Source organism: Sinocyclocheilus grahami, unplaced genomic scaffold (genome assembly GCF_001515645.1).
Source record: "Sinocyclocheilus grahami isolate Dianchi unplaced genomic scaffold, SAMN03320097.WGS_v1.1 scaffold25.1, whole genome shotgun sequence".
Lineage (NCBI taxonomy): Eukaryota > Metazoa > Chordata > Actinopteri > Cypriniformes > Cyprinidae > Sinocyclocheilus > Sinocyclocheilus grahami.
Genome location: NW_015505204.1, coordinates 4,844,865 through 4,862,920, shown reverse-complemented (window position 1 = coordinate 4,862,920; position 18,056 = coordinate 4,844,865). Strand labels below are relative to the sequence as shown.

General features: G+C 33.9%; 1 protein-coding gene across 2 annotated transcripts; it reads right to left on the bottom strand.

The window, feature by feature from the left end:
* Positions 1–525: 525 nt before the first annotated feature.
* On the bottom strand, positions 526–13,623 carry LOC107564666 (GRB2-related adapter protein-like). Of its 2 annotated transcripts, XM_016249803.1 has the most exons (5): positions 13,275–13,623; positions 12,197–12,294; positions 9,591–9,710; positions 3,239–3,407; positions 526–1,259 (listed from the first exon to the last, which is right to left on the bottom strand). In XM_016249803.1, exons 1-5 carry the CDS (start codon positions 13,350–13,352, stop codon positions 1,080–1,082), a joined length of 645 nt encoding a protein of 214 aa, XP_016105289.1. In that variant the 5' UTR covers positions 13,353–13,623; the 3' UTR covers positions 526–1,079. The 2 variants fall into 2 exon arrangements, with proteins under 2 accessions (XP_016105289.1, XP_016105296.1); XM_016249810.1 differs by lacking the exons at positions 12,197–12,294; positions 13,275–13,623 and adding an exon at positions 9,946–10,043.
* Positions 13,624–18,056: the final 4,433 nt, after the last annotated feature.

Genomic DNA, 18,056 nt, shown 5'->3' with positions numbered 1-18,056 from the left:
TATACAATACTTTTTATAATCACCTCTGTATTTAACAACATAAATACATTTTCTGTTGGTTTTTTTTCAATGAGTTGTTAAATTATTGTTTAGGAAATTAAATTAGCAATTTATAATAATTACTAGAGGTCTAAATTAAATTAAATATGGTAATTATTTCAACATTACAGTAAAAAATACAAATCAAATAAATGAAAAAAAGGTAAAGTGTGTCATTTCTGTGGCATTTAACAGAATTACAAAAATAAATGTGACAGGCGTCCTGGACACTCACCCAATCTGCCATTGGATGATCAAAATGATAGCCCCATCCCAAACTTACATCATTGGTTGAGCAAATGTTTAGATAGCACCAGGAAGCCACAGTGTTTACAGAGAAATCAACATGCAAATGATTTAAAGTTGTCTCTGCATATTAATCTGGGCCTGGAGAAAGTAATTTCACAGAAATAAATACATTTTTTAAATCCCAAAAATCTAAAAATCTAAGTCATTAGTAATCATCAAAAGTATGTTTATGGCATAAGCACAATAATGAAAAAAAATTATAAAATAAATATAATATTTCCCAAACTCATGTATATAGAACTTTATATTGAATAAAAGAAATACATAGTAGGTCTGACTCACTTCTGCTTGAAAAAAAGACATGATAATGCATCAGTGAAGGAAAGTGCAAAAACAATGCAAGGTTGATACTCCAATTCTAATGTCATGCCTTTGTTTGAAAGGACTTTAAAGTATTTGAAAGAAGAATAGACAGGAAGCTCAGATAATGGCTGATCAATTGTTATGTTCATTAAAGGTGTTATACAACTGGTTTGTTGACAAGTTATAACTGATTTCTGATTTGCCTTCTGACAGCGATCAACAAAGAAGATGATGGGCAAAGGTTGACCTTTGACACATAAGGTTAAATTTAAGCCTTAAAAACCATAATCACCTGATACACCAAACATTGATGAATAAGGCTTAGTTTACCTTCAGATTTATGAAGAATATGTGTGACTGATGAATATGTCTTGGGCTCTCATCCAGTGAGTTTGACTGTACAGGATGGTGACACACATAGCTGAAATTCAGTGATAAATTGGCTTCACATACTCTGGTGGAAATATGCCCACTCTTCCACGGCATCGCCCCCTCCAGCACTGAGCATCCGAACAGTCGAGCAGGTCGATGACATCACCACGCAAGAAACGTAGATGAGTCGCATGATTAGATGTGAAGTCAAAGAGGGCATGGGCATGACGTGGCCTCTGAAACAGAAACACACACACAAATGACGGACATGACAAGACTGTGCACTGGATCAGCAGTCAAACAAAACATAGTCCTACCTACGAAAACCTGTTTCCACCTCAGAGTAACAATACAACGTGTTAGAAAGTCACATTGTTTGATTTAAAGACATGACTATGAGAAATAAAGTCGCAATTACAAGAAATAAAATCTAAATTTAGGAGAAATAAAGTTGCAATAGTCACAATCATGAAAAAATAACTGTAATTATGAAAACATGTTTTTCAATCTTAGAAGAAATACAATTGAAATTTAGTAGAAATAAAGTTGTAATTGTGAAATACAGTCATAATTACAAGAATAAAGTTGCAATTAGGAGAACATTTGCTACAATTGTGAGATATAAAGTTACGACTGTCAAAAATAAAGTTGCTAATGTAAAAAACAAAGGTCGCAATTAGAAGAAATAAAACTAAAATTTAGGAGAAAAGTTGTAATTGTGAGATACAATTACAGGAAAAAAGTTGCAATTATGGGAAAAAAACGTCTCACAAAAACACATTTGTGAGATGTAAAGTCATGCATGTTAGAAATCAAGTCACAAATTTAAGGAACAAAGTTGCAATTAGAAGAAATAATATAAAAATGTAGGAGAAATTAATTTGCAATTTTAAGAAACAGTCACAATTACAAGAAAAAAATGCATTTATGAGAAAAAGATCTCAATTATGAAGTTGCCACAGTTGTGAGATATAAAGTCATGCTTATCAGAAATAATGTCACAAACGTAAGAAACAAAAGGTTGCAATTACAAGAAATAAAACTGAAATTTAGGAGAAAGAGTTGCAATTGTGACATACAGTCACAATTACAGGAAAAAAAGTTCAAAATATCAGAAAAATGTCTCAATTATGATGAAGATTCTACAGTTGTGAGATGTAAAGTCATGCTTGTCAGAAATAAAGTCACAAATGTAAGAAACAGTCACAATTAGAAGAAATTAATTAAAAAAGTAGGAGAAATTAATTTGCAATTGTGAGATACAGTCACGATTACAAGAAAAAAGTAATAATTGTAAGAAACAAAGTCACGACTGTGAGATATAAAGTCATGGCTGTCAGTAATAAAGTCGCAAATGTAAGAAACAAAGTAAATTATGAGAAATAAAATCTAAATTCAGAAGAAATAAAGTTGCAATTGTAAGAAACAGTCACAATTACAAGAAAAAAGTCTCAATTATGAAGTTGCCACAGTTGTGAGATATAAAGTCATGCTTATCAGAAATAATGTAGCTAATGTAAGAAACAAAGGTTGCAATTACAAGAAATAAAACTGAAATTTAGGAGAAAGAGTTGCAATTGTGACATACAGTCACAATTACAGGAAAAAAAGTTCAAAATATCAGATAAACGTCTCAATTATAAAAAAAATTGCAATTATGAGAAAAAGTTTACATTTGTGAAAAAACAGTTGCCAAAACTGTGAGTTATAAAGTAATGACTATGAGAAATAAAGTCACAAAACAAAGTTGCAATTAAAGAAATAAAATCTAAATTCAGGAGAAATATAGTTGCAATTGTAACTTCTGAAAAAACACTGACACAATTGTTAGATATAAAGTCACAATTTATGAGAAATAAACAAACAAAATAACTCTGTGAAAACTGGCATCCATAGGTAACCCTAACCCAAAGCTCAACTCTAACCTTTAACCTTTAACTACCTCTAAACTCAGCAATGATATACTGATTAAGGAGGGGTCGCGTTTGGTTCAAAGAGATCATAACAAATATCAGCAACAGGATATGATGTCAAGTTCAATCCATGTAGGTTTGCATTGTGCATTGAGCCAAGAGATCAACGTTTCATTTTATAACCTTTATTGGTCAGACATCCTTTCGCGTCGCAAATTTGTAGATCAGAGTTCACCAGAGTTAAACTTTGGCACCTCGGTAAAAAAAACATCATGTGCTCTTATACATGTGACAACTCTTACAGTTAATGATCCCTCGGGCTCTTTCAGGAAGACAGTTCTCTCTTTGGCAATGCTGTTGATTTTGTAGAAGTCCACCAGCTGGTTGAGGGAGCTGAAGACTTCATCCCATATGAAGAACTGCCCTAGTCCATCTTTCAAAACCCTAAAGTGCTGCACATGGTCCCCGTAACTAGAGGGGGGGGGAGAGAGAGAGAGAGAGAGAGAGAGAGAGAGAGAGAGAGAAAGGGTTACTTACCTTCAAGATAAAGGGGTAGATCTCGGCTTGACTTACCAGTTTATTAAATCAAACATAACAGTGTTTGATTAAAGGTTTTGCCTAATAAATCACAGTTTGACATTTCAGCTGTCAGCAAATTCTTGCATCACAATGATGCAGAAGCAGAGAGTTTAACTTTAGTCAAATTAGACTTTGAACAAGTCAGTGCTTATCTCCTGTAGATATATTAAAGAACATTCCTCTCAGAAAATCAAATGTTCATTACAGGACATTAAACAGCATATTAATATTAAAGATGTTTAAAATTAAACAATCCAGTCAATATACAACCATATAATATCTATGCATATTCAATCAAGATCCAAAAATACATTATATGCATTGTCTATATGTCCTGTAAGTATGTGAAAAATGTTTTAAAATCAATAACTGTTTTCCAAAAAACATAATTAGCATTAATATTTGCTCCTCTTCTATTACTCTTCAGTGCATTCAGTGAGTGCTAGCCATTGTACATATCTGCCAATATTATAAAATGTTATTTTAATTTTTTGTATAATAATTCTAATCATTTGCATGTTTTTTAAGAAATATTTTATAATAAATATGTTTTTACATATGTATTTATATATAGTTGCCTAATATGTTTGTGAAAACCATGATACCTTTTTTTTACAGGAATTTTTGATGAATAGAAAGTTCAAAAGAACAGAACTATTTGAAATTTTAAAATGTAATGCAATTATTTAAAATATAAATTTTTTGTAAAATTCTGAACATATTTACTGTCACTTTTGATCACTTTAATGCATCCTTGCTGGAAAAAAAGTCTTATATCATACATAACTAAAATCTGGAAGTCTAAAATCTAATTTAAACCTGGAAATATAAAGAACAATTTAGGTACTGTTTTCAAAATAATTGGTTATATTTCGTTCATTTAAAAAATATATTAAATAACAAATAAAATAAATAAATAAAAGCTATAATGGAAATGAACTACATATAGTTTAGTACCGCTCTGTCTGTATTAGAAAATGTTATTTATTTTTCTAATAATTTTCATTTGTTTATTTGAAAAATATATTGCTGCATTATACAACCCATGTAAGTTACAAAATTACTTTGGAGAAAATATAAATGTAAGATATCATTTTTAAAATTATTGATTAATCTTATTTTGATGAAGGTCCAATATCAATCATTTTACAGAAAAAGACATTTGAAAAAATGCTATTAATTGTTTATGGGTTTCTGAGAAATGTGCAGGCACTGATGCACACCCTGTGCCTGCAGCAGGTGTCTTTAATCACCCGGCGGCTCCACCCTGCCACACCTGCTCTTAACCTGTGTGGGTTTTGCTCACACACACACACACACACACACACACAGAGATGCTCATCAGTCCACGCAATACTGCATGGATCACTCAGCATGTTCAGACAGAAATGCTCACAGAATGAGGAACTGCCTCAGGGATGTGGATTTGTGTGTGTGTGTGTGTGTGTGTGTGTGTGTGTGTGTGTGTGTGTACTGAAGTTCATCAAAACAACATGGCATGTTTAGGGAGAGCAAGACTGAGTCAGTATAATCACAGTCATTAGATATGACTTATACCAGAGCCATATTAACAATTCTCAGACTCCAACTCAAACTGTCTCACATTAATTGTCTGATTTTTGTGTAGCATTATGGTTTCTGTATTTACATTAAGCTTTTAATCTGATATAATGACCCTTTTTGTCATTTTCTATAGGTTCAAAGAGCCTAAATATAGATAAAGTTTGGGAATAGTACATTTTTTTTAAACAACATTTAATTGATTCATTCCTGTGAGGTCAAAGCGGTGTCAAATGATTCTTTAGAAATCATTCTAATTTGCTGATTGAGAAACATGTCTTGGTTTTATCAATACCGACAACCGCTGGAAACCATGGTACAGTTTTTTTTCAGGAATTTTTGTTGAATAGAAGGTTAAAAGAACAGCATTTATTTAAAAAGGAAACTAAATCATAAATGTCTTTACTGTCACTTTTTATCAATTAAATTCTTTTTTGCAGAATAAAATTATTAATTCTTTAAAAAAATAAAGAACTACTGACTCCAAACTTTTGAATGGTAGTGTATGACACATACAAAAATGACATCTTATACCATATCTGTACTGTATGTATTTCTATATTAGTCCAAAAGTCCTGTTGGAAAATCTTTCATTCAAAATCAAATTTCAACCTGGAAATATAGGAATGTTTTTAATAACACGTTCAAGCTAATTTTGAATTAAATTTGTTTAAATAAAAAATATTAATATACAAAATAATAAATAAATTAAATCTAAAATGGAAATGAACTCTTTAAATTAAGACTTTTGGACCCCACTGTATATATATATATATATATATATATATATATATATATGTGACCCTGAACCACAAAAGCAGTCTTAAGTCGCTGGGGTATGTTTGTAGCAATAGCCAAAAATATATTGTATGGGTCAAAATGATTGATTTTTCTTTTATGCCAAAAATCATTAGGATATTAAGTAAAGATCATGTTCCATGAAGATATTTTGTCAATTTCCTACTGTATATATATCAAAACTTAATTTTTGATTAGTAATATGCATTGCTAAAAACTTAATTTGGACAACTTTAAAGGCGATTTTCTCAGTATTTAGATTTTTTTTTGCATCCTCAGATTCCAGATTTTCAAATAGTTGTATCTCTGCCAAATATTGCCCTATCATAACAAACCATACATCAATGGAAAGCTTATTTATTCAGCTGGTGAAAAATGTACCCTTATAACTGGTTTTGTGGTCCATATGTATATTATGTGTATTATACATTTACAAAAGTGATTTTATATTCACAGAAAGCATAAATGCAAGCATCTACTTTAATGTTTCAAATAACTTTTGTGAAAATAAAATGTCAAAATATGGGTGAAAGAATGTTCTGTCGTCATTCAGCGTAACAGATATATTTATGTAAAAATGAAACAACATACTTGTTCAGACATTTACTTATTAAAATATATAAAAGAATAAGTGACAACACTAAATTGTATTAAAAACATCTGGATGACAAATGGGTAACACCTATGTGAATGATTAAATAAAAATAATTTGAATGTCATCTAATGATTCTTGTTCTAAATTTACCTGAGAAGATTTTTTTTTGTTATGTAAACTATTGTGTTTGACCCATGTACTGTATGACCCATGTATTCCTGTATTATGACTAGTCAATATAACATTCCAGCTGTGCTAAATTACACAATAATTTAACAACTGATGCAAAACACCTGTTCCGAGCACATCCCCAGAGGGGATGATATATAAACATTTCCTTAAATTTCTATTTTAATGTACATTTGTTAATGATCTTTTAAGCATTAACATTAGCTAATCTTCCTAAATCAATTCAAGCAGTTTTTATACAGGGGTCCCTGGGTCTGTAAAAGTTGAATTACGTGCACATATAGTCGATTATAACTGTAATATTCTCTCTTTCGTTTCTTTCTTTCTCTCTCCCTCTCTCTCTATCACACACATGTAAACACACACAGAAACATCTGTGCTGGCCTCAAGCTTGTTAGGAAGCGCTAATACATGGCAGAATTGGATTCATTGTGCTGCGATTGTGTTGCAACTGTCCCTCGATTTCTCTTTCTATTTCTTTCTCTCTGTCTCAGTAGGATTTGACGTTTTAGGTCAGGTCTTCAGAGGTGTACAGCAAAGTGATGTAAAAATAATCAATGCATGTCCACCTTCCCAACGCATGCCAACATTTTCAAAAGAATTCTACATTGAGTTGTAAATAAAAGAAGAAAAGAAAAGGTGTTGATGCTAAGGCACGCATTACTATTATTATTCTTTATACTTAAGGTTAAGGGGATTGTTCAAGTATTATGCTCTAGCACTTCACCATTTGTGCCACAGAAATGAATGATACCTGAAGTCATACGGCCTATTGTTTTTAAGCAATTTGCTTGGCAACTAGTGGACAATAAAACAGGTGGAAAAAATCTGACTTAAAAGAATAGTTCACCCAAAAAAGAAAATTCTGTCATCATTTACTCATCCTCAAGTCGTTCCAAACCTTTATGAGTTTCTTTCTTCTGTTTAGCTCAAAAGAACATATATGTGTAACCAAACTTGTGCTGGTAGCCATTGACTTCCATACTATTTTTTTCCATACTATGGATGCCAATGGCTACCATCAACTGTTTGGTTACCAACATTCTTCAGAATACATTCTTTTGTGCTCAACAGAAGAAATAAACGAATTCAGGTTTAAAACTAACGATTACATGATGACAGAATTTTCATTTTGGGTGAACAGTCCCTTAATAGAACCTTAAAGGGATACTCTACGCCAAAATGAAAATGTTGTCATTAATCACTTATCCCCATGTCGTTCCAAACCCCTAAAAGCTTCAGTTGTCTTCAGAACACAATTTAAGATATTTTGGATGAAAACCGGGAGGCTTGTGACTGTCCCATTGACTGCCAAGTAAATTACACTGTCAAGGTCCAGAAAAGTATGAAAGACATGTCGTCAGAATAGTCCGTCTGCCATCAGTGGTTCAACCGTAACGTTATGAAGTGACGAGAATACCTTTTGTATGCAAAGAAAACAAAAATAACGGCTTTATTCAACAATTCGTCTCCTCTGTGTCTCTCCGTGTCACTGTAGCGCCATTTTGGAGAATAACCACTGAACGCAAGCAGCGTACGCTATTCTGTGTCAGCCGCGCTGCACGGATGCGCTGTTTTCATTCAAATCAAAGCGTAAATACACATAGAAAACGTATCCTTGTGTCGCGGCCTTTTTATACAGTCTATGGTCGCGGCTGTCACAGAATAGCGTGAATATTCTCCAAAATGGCGTTACAGTGATGCCGACAGACACAGAGGAGACGAATTGTTGAATAAAGTCATTATTTTTGTTCATTGACTGCCAAGTAAATTACACTGTCAAGGTCCAGAAAAGTATGAAAGACATGTCGTCAGAATAGTCCGTCTGCCATCAGTGGTTCAACCGTAACGTTATGAAGTGACGAGAATACCTTTTGTATGCAAAGAAAACAAAAATAACGGCTTTATTCAACAATTCGTCTCCTCTGTGTCTCTCCGTGTCACTGTAGCGCCATTTTGGAGAATAACCACTGAACGCAAGCAGCGTACGCTATTCTGTGTCAGCCGCGCTGCACGGATGCGCTGTTTTCATTCAAATCAAAGCGTAAATACACATAGAAAACGTATCCTTGTGTCGCGGCCTTTTTATACAGTCTATGGTCGCGGCTGTCACAGAATAGCGTGAATATTCTCCAAAATGGCGTTACAGTGATGCCGACAGACACAGAGGAGACGAATTGTTGAATAAAGTCATTATTTTTGTTTTCTTTGCATACAAAAAGTATTCTCGTCGCTTCATAGCGTTACGGTTGAACCACTGATGGCAGACGGACTATTCTGACGACATGTCTTTCATACTTTTCTGGACTTTGACAGAGTAATTTACTTGGCAGTCAATGGGACAGTCACAAGCCTCCCGGTTTTCATCCAAAATATCTTAAATTGTGTCTCGAAGACGAACGAAGCTTTTACGGGTTTGGAACGACATGGGGGTAAGTGATTAATGACAAAATTTTCATTTTGGGGTGGAGTATCCCTTTAATAGGCTTTTTTGACTTGGACTGTCACCACCTAGCAACAAACATCCAAGCAATAGCCTAGCTATTCCATATAGAGGTTTTCTAGAAAGTGTTACGAAATGTACTTTTTGGTTGGAATATCTAAAAGGTTTCAGTTTCCACCTAGAGAACTCTGAACTGTTTAAATAGGTTCTGAGTGCTGTGAGCAAAAGATTACATCACAGCAACACGCTACCATGCACTTCACTCTAATTAGAGTGAGTTAATGAAGAACCAGCTAGGGTAACAAGGACACACATTACCACACTTGCATATGCGAATACGCACACGTCTATTGTCGACGTTTGCATGCAGCAAATGCAGGGAATAATACTAACAAGCCTGAATAGGGAACACAATATATGAAGCATACATGTTTGTGGTGTTCTGTATAGTCTGGTGAAGGCAGGTTTCATTTGTAAGGGTGCATCTGACCTGACAGACACGGAGAACTCTCCCAGTGTGCTCTCGCTCTCCCTAATGAGAAACGCTCCACACTCCAGCGGTCTCAGACGGTTTTCTGCTGCCTGCCGTGAAATTCCGCCCACAAACCACCTGCAAAGTACAAGCTTAGCTGTCAGTCAACATCATATTGTATATTTATGGATTGAAAGGGGACTACTGGTACAGTACACTTTAAAAATGATTCTTTCATCAAGTAAATAATTTTCAGAAATCACTCAGAAATTGCTAGTAAAGCTAGTAACATTGAATTAAATGTGAAATTCTGAAGTCTGAAATAGTATTTTCTCATCAAAAAAATATCTACAATAATATTGTATGTGACTACTTTGAAAAAGAACTTTTTAAAGTGCATGATTGTAGTACAGCTTTCACGAGCAGCATCTTGATGCAGCATTTCTATGTTTGAAGTCAAACCAGCAAGTACAAAATCTTAACGCTTTGTTGTTGTTCAAATAGGCCTACACTGAAAAATTGATTTGTGGTTTAGTCCCAGTCTGTCTATTCCCAGCATGCACCAGGGCATGAATAATTAACATGATTGCATTGTTTGACCATTTGCCAGTTATATTTACTTTGTTGTTGCTGATTTTGTTGTCACATTTATTATCTTGTGATGTCCGGATACGTTTATTCCTCTGTTAAAGAGACTAGTTGGTTGTTTTTCGTGTCTGTTTCATGTGTTGAGGTTTACAATATGTGACTTTTTAAAGTATTTTGTGAGTGTTTTTTTTTGTCTCAAGCACTTTCCATGTACATTTAGAAAAAGCACATAATACTGAATTATTTAAAATCACATAAATAAAGGGAATAATCTGCTCTTGATTTGATCAAAAAAGGCCACTATTAAATATACATTTATGCATGTGGGATGTAATCTTTTACATTGCATTTAAGATGTATATTTTATCAGTTCATACATTCCCTGGGAACTGAACCTATGAGCCTGGAATTGCTTGTGCTATGATCTAATATTTTAGCTGCAGAAATGCCAAAATATTATTATAATAGCTGCAAATTCTGCAACTTTAATAAATACTGTATATATTTGATCAACATTGTTTAAAAAACGGTTTTAACCTTCTATTTAAATTCAAAAAAATATCATTTTTAATTTTATTTTTTGGGGGGGTTATTGAGTTCAGATGGATTGATTCCCCTTAAATATAAATTTTTTCACTAAATTTCCTATAGAATTAAAAGATAAGTGTGTGCAGTATGTGCACTGTTTTTTTCCCCCCTTTTGTATCACTGGAAATTTTCAGATTCTTATAAATACAAGTGCCTGCATGATATAGAGTGAAATTGCATGTTTAATTGCGTGACAACATTCTGCCATCTTATACTTAATAAGTAGCTTCAGCTGCATTTATCATAAACCGTGATTGATCTCATTCAGTCCACTCTTTTTATCATGGTCGTGATTTTTAACTGACTCATTCTTTTATTTCAGAATGACTGGTAGATTCTCAGTCATAAACTGCTATGTTCAGGTCAAGCTACAGCATGTTTGTTGGGGTTTGGTCTGGGCTTTGACTTTTACCTATCCTCAATGCCTCACAAGTTTCTCAATCTTTCATGTTATGGTAAAACTGCAAGGTAAGGAAGTCCTTACCTAGCACATGTCCTTCCCAAGCAGTTTCAGTCCTAGTCACACCATCGGGAAGTCCACACCCACAGCAATGGGTGTCATGAAATGCTGGGAAATCCCTACATTTGTATTTCAGAAGAAGATTCTTCTTCAAAAATCTTTTTTTTCTTTTTCTAGTCTGACACAGATTGATTCTTCAACACATTTAATTCTAAACCCAGCCCTAAACTTGCTCCAATTAGAACCATGGAGAAAGCAACACTTATCAAATACTTTGTGGGCCACTAGAGATATCAGCACTACAAATAAAGTAAAAGTGAAAGTATAACATGAGTAGATTTTGGAAATGTCCTAGTTTCCAACTGAGTCAGTGTCTCTGCATAAAACATCACAATAACAGACTCTTAAAAAAAATATGACTAGACTGTCTCCACTTAAAGTGTTTTATTATCATATGGTGAGAACAATACCATTTCCTTTTAAAGACTGTAAAATTTTCCCAAAACATTGAGATGCCCCAGGTGAATAATTTGCATACATTTCCAGAACAGAAGTCTAAACAATGGACAAAGCCATGTTCAAAATTCTTGGCATATTAAAGTTAAAGGTTTTTTACAGAAGCATATATCTTGGATATCTCTTTATATCACTCCATAAATATTGTAAAACAACTAGAAAACATGTTTTTAGAAATAAAATGTTGTGATATATAAACACCATATAACCTCATTTTGAGAAAATGGCCTGTAAAGATATGTACTATAATAGATAAAGTGCAATAAAACTTAGAAGTGCATTTTGTATGATTTCTTTCCACCAACAACACTAACTTGTCTGAAACAACACGTTATGAAAAGCCACAAAATTGACCAGTGCATTAAAAAACAATGTTTTTGCCTGAAGTGTCTTGCCTTAACAAATTTTGCCTGGTCATTCACAGATAAAACCACATGCTACATTAGATTCATTTCTGTCATGTGATACTTACGTGTGAGGTCTTACATTGATATAGTTCTTCGGTACATAGCCTCGCCTACCAAACAGCTCAGCCGTGTACCAGTTCGGATCATCATCCATGTTTGTCACCTAAAATAAACATAAGACCAGTATTCAGATGTCCACTATCAGCTTAGGTTAGATATTTTTTCTCCGTATTTAAGAATAGACTAGGCCAGGGTTTCCAAAACTATGGTTCATGAATCACTGGGATTTTGTTAAAAATAAAGAAAATCTAAAAATGAAATCTTTAAAAAGTAAAATTAACTAATATTTTGACATTTATATATATTTTTAAATATTTATTTTGAAACTATTTTATTTCAAAATATCTTGAAATCATTTACTTTTTAAGTAAAACACTTGTTCACTTTTCACTATTGAAATACCACAACATACGTCAAGTATTTTACATCAAAGGAGTTCAGCTGACAAAAACAAAGTGCATATACCAAAGAAGGGTAATTGAGTTTTCTGCATATGCTTTTCAGAAATTGCTTTGGAAGTATATTTTGAATTTAATTTAAAAAAAAAATTAAAAAAGATTTAAATTTCTAACTTTACCATTTGCTTAGGTAGTGTACATTTAAAAGACTTTTCAAGTATCCATATACATATTATGTATGCAATTCCCCAGATAATATAATTTGGTAATCAAAACAAAAAAGCAGCTTGCAAACCAATGCAAATTACACATAAACAAATAAAGGACTATGGTAGTGTTTTACTGCCTTCACTGTATACGTTTTTTGGAATACAGTTTTCCTAATAGATATGTAATTTATAAAGGAGCCTGTAAAGATATCTTCACACAAGAATTACCTTGTACCGTACCATCCCACAAGCTGCCCAGCTACATATATCACTACCTATTCACACAGATATCCATTCTGAAATACATGCTAAGACTGAGTGCACACACTCCCACCAAACTGACTCACTGATCTCGTATTTTCTGTAAACGTGCAGCAGACTAGCATCCATATAGTTTCATCCAAGTGTGCCACATATCCACATTAAACTACTGCACACACACACACACACACACACACACACACACACAGACTCACCTTCAAGATGTCACCCTTCTGGAAACTGAGCTCATCACATTCAGTCGCTCTGAAACTGTAAAGTGCCTCAGCCTCCATTGAAGAAAGAACATAAAAACAAAAGAACAGAAAGGCAGTGAAGTGGAGATGAGACCGGGATGAAAACAACAAAGAGTTCAGAGAGAAAGGGATGGGAAAGGACAAGTGCAAAAGGAAATGGATGAAATGGTAAAGAAGGTGATTAAAAAGGCTGGAGTATGGAGATGTATAATGGAGATGGTGAATGAGACGGATAATTTGTAGAAGAATGATGAGTAGCCTTCAGCGCAGAAAAACTGGAGCAACAAAAAGACTGAGTGGAAAACTGAGGAAGCACAATGATGATAGAGAATCTGAGAGAAAATGTGTGTCTGCCGTAGTACAGCTGTGCAAGGTGGGAATGGAGGAGGATGGAGAGAGAGAAGAGAGAAAGAGAGAGAGAGGGAAGTGAGAAACAGAGAATTAAAGTGGACAGGAAACTAATGACCAAATCAGAATATCACATGCTTTGCATTTAAGTTCTCAAATATATAATGTAAACTACAAAAAAAAAAAGTGACCACACTTAGTTTCTTGACTTGTTTCTTGTCTTCGCTTATGTTCCAATGCTTTTGATAATAGATTTGTAGACAAACAATTTTCGCATATATGTGACTCTTTATGAATACTGTGTATTCAAATTTATTTTAAAATATATACATGATATATAATAAATTATATATAAATTTTAGTGCTGTCAAACGATTAATCGCGATTAATCGCTTCCAAAATAAAAGTTGTGTTTACATAATATATGTGTGTACTGTGTATACTGTATTTATTATGTATTATAAATACATACAAAAGCATATATATATTTAAGAAAAATATGTTAAGTTTATACATTTAAAATATTTATATATAATATAAATTATATTAATATAAATACATACATGGAAATACGTGGAAATATTTTCAAAATATATACTGTATGTGTGTGCATTTATATATACATAATAAATATACACAGTACACACACATATATTATGTAAACAAAAACTTTTGTTTTGGATGCGATTAATCGCGATTAATCGTTTGACAGCACTAATAAATTTATAATAAAATGTACTCAAACCATTTTTTTTTTTTAATATTTTAAATATAGATTTTTTTATTATTTTAAAACATTTTAAAAACTATTGGTTGATTAATTGTTTTTTGGCCAGCGTGGTCCAACCTAGTTACTGTTATTGGTCAAATCCACTATCGGTAAACCTCTAATATACAGTATAAGCTGAAAATGTATGGGTTGCAAAGAAGTTCAAATAAGAGAGTTTTGATTTATGTTTTTGTGGTTACTTCCATTTGTGTTACTGAAATATTCTAAACAGTGTATTTACAATATTTTATTTTATTTTATGATGTATTTTTATGTGAAAAATAAAATCGTAAATCTTGTTGGAGAGGGCACATGTTTGATATCCTCTGGCTTCTGTTTGAACCAACAACATGACCCTTATTAAGAGCGCTTGCTGCAGCTGTGCATGTGTTTGATTGTTATGCATGCTGGTCACGTCCTCTCTGATTCAGATGACACAACATTTAATAAGCGCACATGGTCACACAATATCTCATTTCTCCCTAGCTGCCTCTTTGTGCAGCTTGATTAACTCATTTTATGGCATTTCAGAGCTATATAGTTTAAACATGAGACTGAACTGAATATTTAATTTCTTATTTGTGCATGATTGCATGGAGATGATTTCAATGTTCTGTATCTGACAGCTGACAGTTAGTTGGCATCTCTAAGAACATGTGCTGGTGGCAGCATCCCCCCCAGCCCCCACCACACACAAAAACATGTAAGAAATTGTCATCATAGTGCCTTTCAGTGCTCACGATGAGAACTTTTATGGATGATAGCTGCGAGCCGGTGAGTACAGAAACAACATTTTAAGGTAAAAAAAAAAGAAAGAAAGAAAGTTACTGAGCCAGTGCATAGATTACTGATATTATTTTGTATTCCAGATGTGCAAAGAATATGTATCCCTTATGGAAATTTTATATAATAACACTAAATGCATTTGTTATGGTGGTAACAGTGAGGATTCATAGGCAAGAAGATAAAAGTTCATATAAACCTAGCAGTTTTAATTGCAAATAGGCTACCATACTGTAGTTTGAGCAATTTCTAAAGTAATAGTAGACCTGTCAGAATTTTCTATTTATCATATTTTCAATGCAAATGATAATTATTTAGTTCTCTTTACACTTTACCCAATTTAATAAAGGGGTCATTGGATGCCCATTTTCCACAAGTTGATATGATTCTTTAGGGTCTTAATGAAAAGTCTGTAACATAATTTGGTTAAAATGTCTCAATGGTAGTGTAAAAAACACCTTTTTTTACCCTGTCAAAAACAGCTCTTTTCAGAGCAAGCCGTTCTATAGCAATTTCCTTTAAATGTTAATAAGCTCTGCTGACCCCGCCCCTCTCTTCCGAGCTGCTCTCTGAGAGACTGTTTACTTTAGCTGCATTCATCATGAAACTTGCTAATTAGCACATTGTTAGGAAAGGCGATTTGCAAAGATTCATTTAAAAACCTTATACTCGCTTCTTCTGAAGGTGAAGCTGGATCACAAATGATTAGATGAACATAGACGCATTTAGGTAGATTGTTGGCGCATTCCCTTTAAAAACAAACGTAATCCACTGCGTCTTCAGCGGCTTAGATGTCGGGAGTAAATGACGACTGCTATGTTCATTATTACATCCAACAACAGAACACCTCAATCACTTAGGAGTCATTCTTGTCTACATCTGCTCCGGCGTGAAACAATGGCGGACTGATGACAGCTCAATCAGGGTGGGTCTAAGGTAAGACACCAGTCCAGTCTGTGCTGAAACGCCACTGTCAATCAAACTATCGTGGGAGGGGCCTGTTTTTGTGACGTCACACAGACAGGCATCTGAGATCGGCTCGATCTCGGCTCGAAGGGGTAAAGATTTTAGTAGATTAAAAATAACAACCACTGGGTAGATTTTTATCATTATAGGGTGGTTGTGTACACACACTGCCAACACACATTTCAGTTCAAACAACTTGTAAAAGTGCATGTAGCATCCTATGACCCCTTTACAACAAAGTCAGCTTTCCATTCCATAATGAAGACCTTTTTACTGAATATAATTTTTTCAGTTTAAATACATAGTTAATTCAGCTATTACGCAGTAATTCTTGAGGTCATTCATATGAATAACCATGATTTAAATTTCATGAACCTTGCTTCATTTTGAGACAGACGTCACTGAAGTAACGATAGCTTGCAATTAAGAACAAGACTGGGATCTTATATTCAGATTGCAGCTATTCAGATGTTGAATTGCTGCAAACTCATATTCATAATTTATAAAATATATATTATTTAGAGATTGTATAAAGCATGTGATTATAGAAATATAGTTCCTGCATTTTCTTTTTAATCGGTAGAGTGAATCATTCAATGACCAGTGTTGGGGAAAGATACTTTTAAAAGTAATGCATTATAATATTGCATTACTCCCTAAAAAAGGTAACTCATTTCATTACTGCTATGTTCATTATTACATCCAACAACAGAACACCTCAATCACTTAGGAGTCATTCTTGTCTACATCTGCTCCGGCGTGAAACAATGGCGGACTGATGACAGTCACTCAGGGCGGGTCTAAGGTAAGACACCAGTCCAGTCTGTGCTGAAACGCCACTGTCAATCAAACTATCGTGGGAGGGGCCTGTTTTTGTGACGTCACACAGACAGGCATCTGAGATCGGCTCGATCTCGGCTCGAAGGGGTAAAGATTTTAGTAGATTAAAAATAACAACCACTGGGTAGATTTTTATCATTATAGGGTGGTTGTGTACACACACTGCCAACACACATTTCAGTTCAAACAACTTGTAAAAGTGCATGTAGCATCCTATGACCCCTTTACAACAAAGTCAGCTTTCCATTCCATAATGAAGACCTTTTTACTGAATATAATTTTTTCAGTTTAAATACATAGTTAATTCAGCTATTACGCAGTAATTCTTGAGGTCATTCATATGAATAACCATGATTTAAATTTCATGAACCTTGCTTCATTTTGAGACAGACGTCACTGAAGTAACGATAGCTTGCAATTAAGAACAAGACTGGGATCTTATATTCAGATTGCAGCTATTCAGATGTTGAATTGCTGCAAACTCATATTCATAATTTACAAAATATATATTATTTAGAGATTGTATAAAGCATGTGATTATAGAAATATAGTTCCTGCATTTTCTTTTTAATCGGTAGAGTGAATCATTCAATGACCAGTGTTGGGGAAAGATACTTTTAAAAGTAATGCATTATAATATTGCATTACTCCCTAAAAAAGGTAACTCATTTCATTACTTGGTTAGTTTTTATGGGAAAAAATGTGTTACATTTTGCATTACTTTTGTGTTACATTTTCTCTGTAACGGGGCTGACGAGACGTGAGACGTGTGGATCCATCTGCAGGCTTTATTTAAGAGACGTGGTAAACAGGCAGGGTCAAAACACTGGCAAACAGGTATATGGCGGGCAAAACACAAGAATAGTCCCAGGGCTAGCGTAGGTCACCGATAAGCAGACAGAATCACAGGGGCGAGACGAGAGGGAGAAATCCAAGAAAACAGGCAAAGATCAGAAACCGCAAAAACAGGCAAGGCAAAACAAGGAAAACACGGAGACTCGGAAAGGGGTACAGGCTAAACAATACTCAGCAGAGAA

Coding starts and splice junctions, on each gene's coding strand:
- LOC107564666 (XM_016249803.1), bottom strand. CDS start 13,352: ATGGAGGCTGAGGCACTTTACAGTTTCAGAGCGACTGAATGTGATGAG. Junction 9,711..12,196: donor ATCAATGTAAGACCTCACAC/GTAAGTATCACA, acceptor TGTACTTTGCAG/GTGGTTTGTGGGCGGAATTT. Junction 1,260..3,238: donor AGCCCGAGGGATCATTAACT/GTAAGAGTTGTC, acceptor TTTCTGTTTCAG/AGGCCACGTCATGCCCATGC.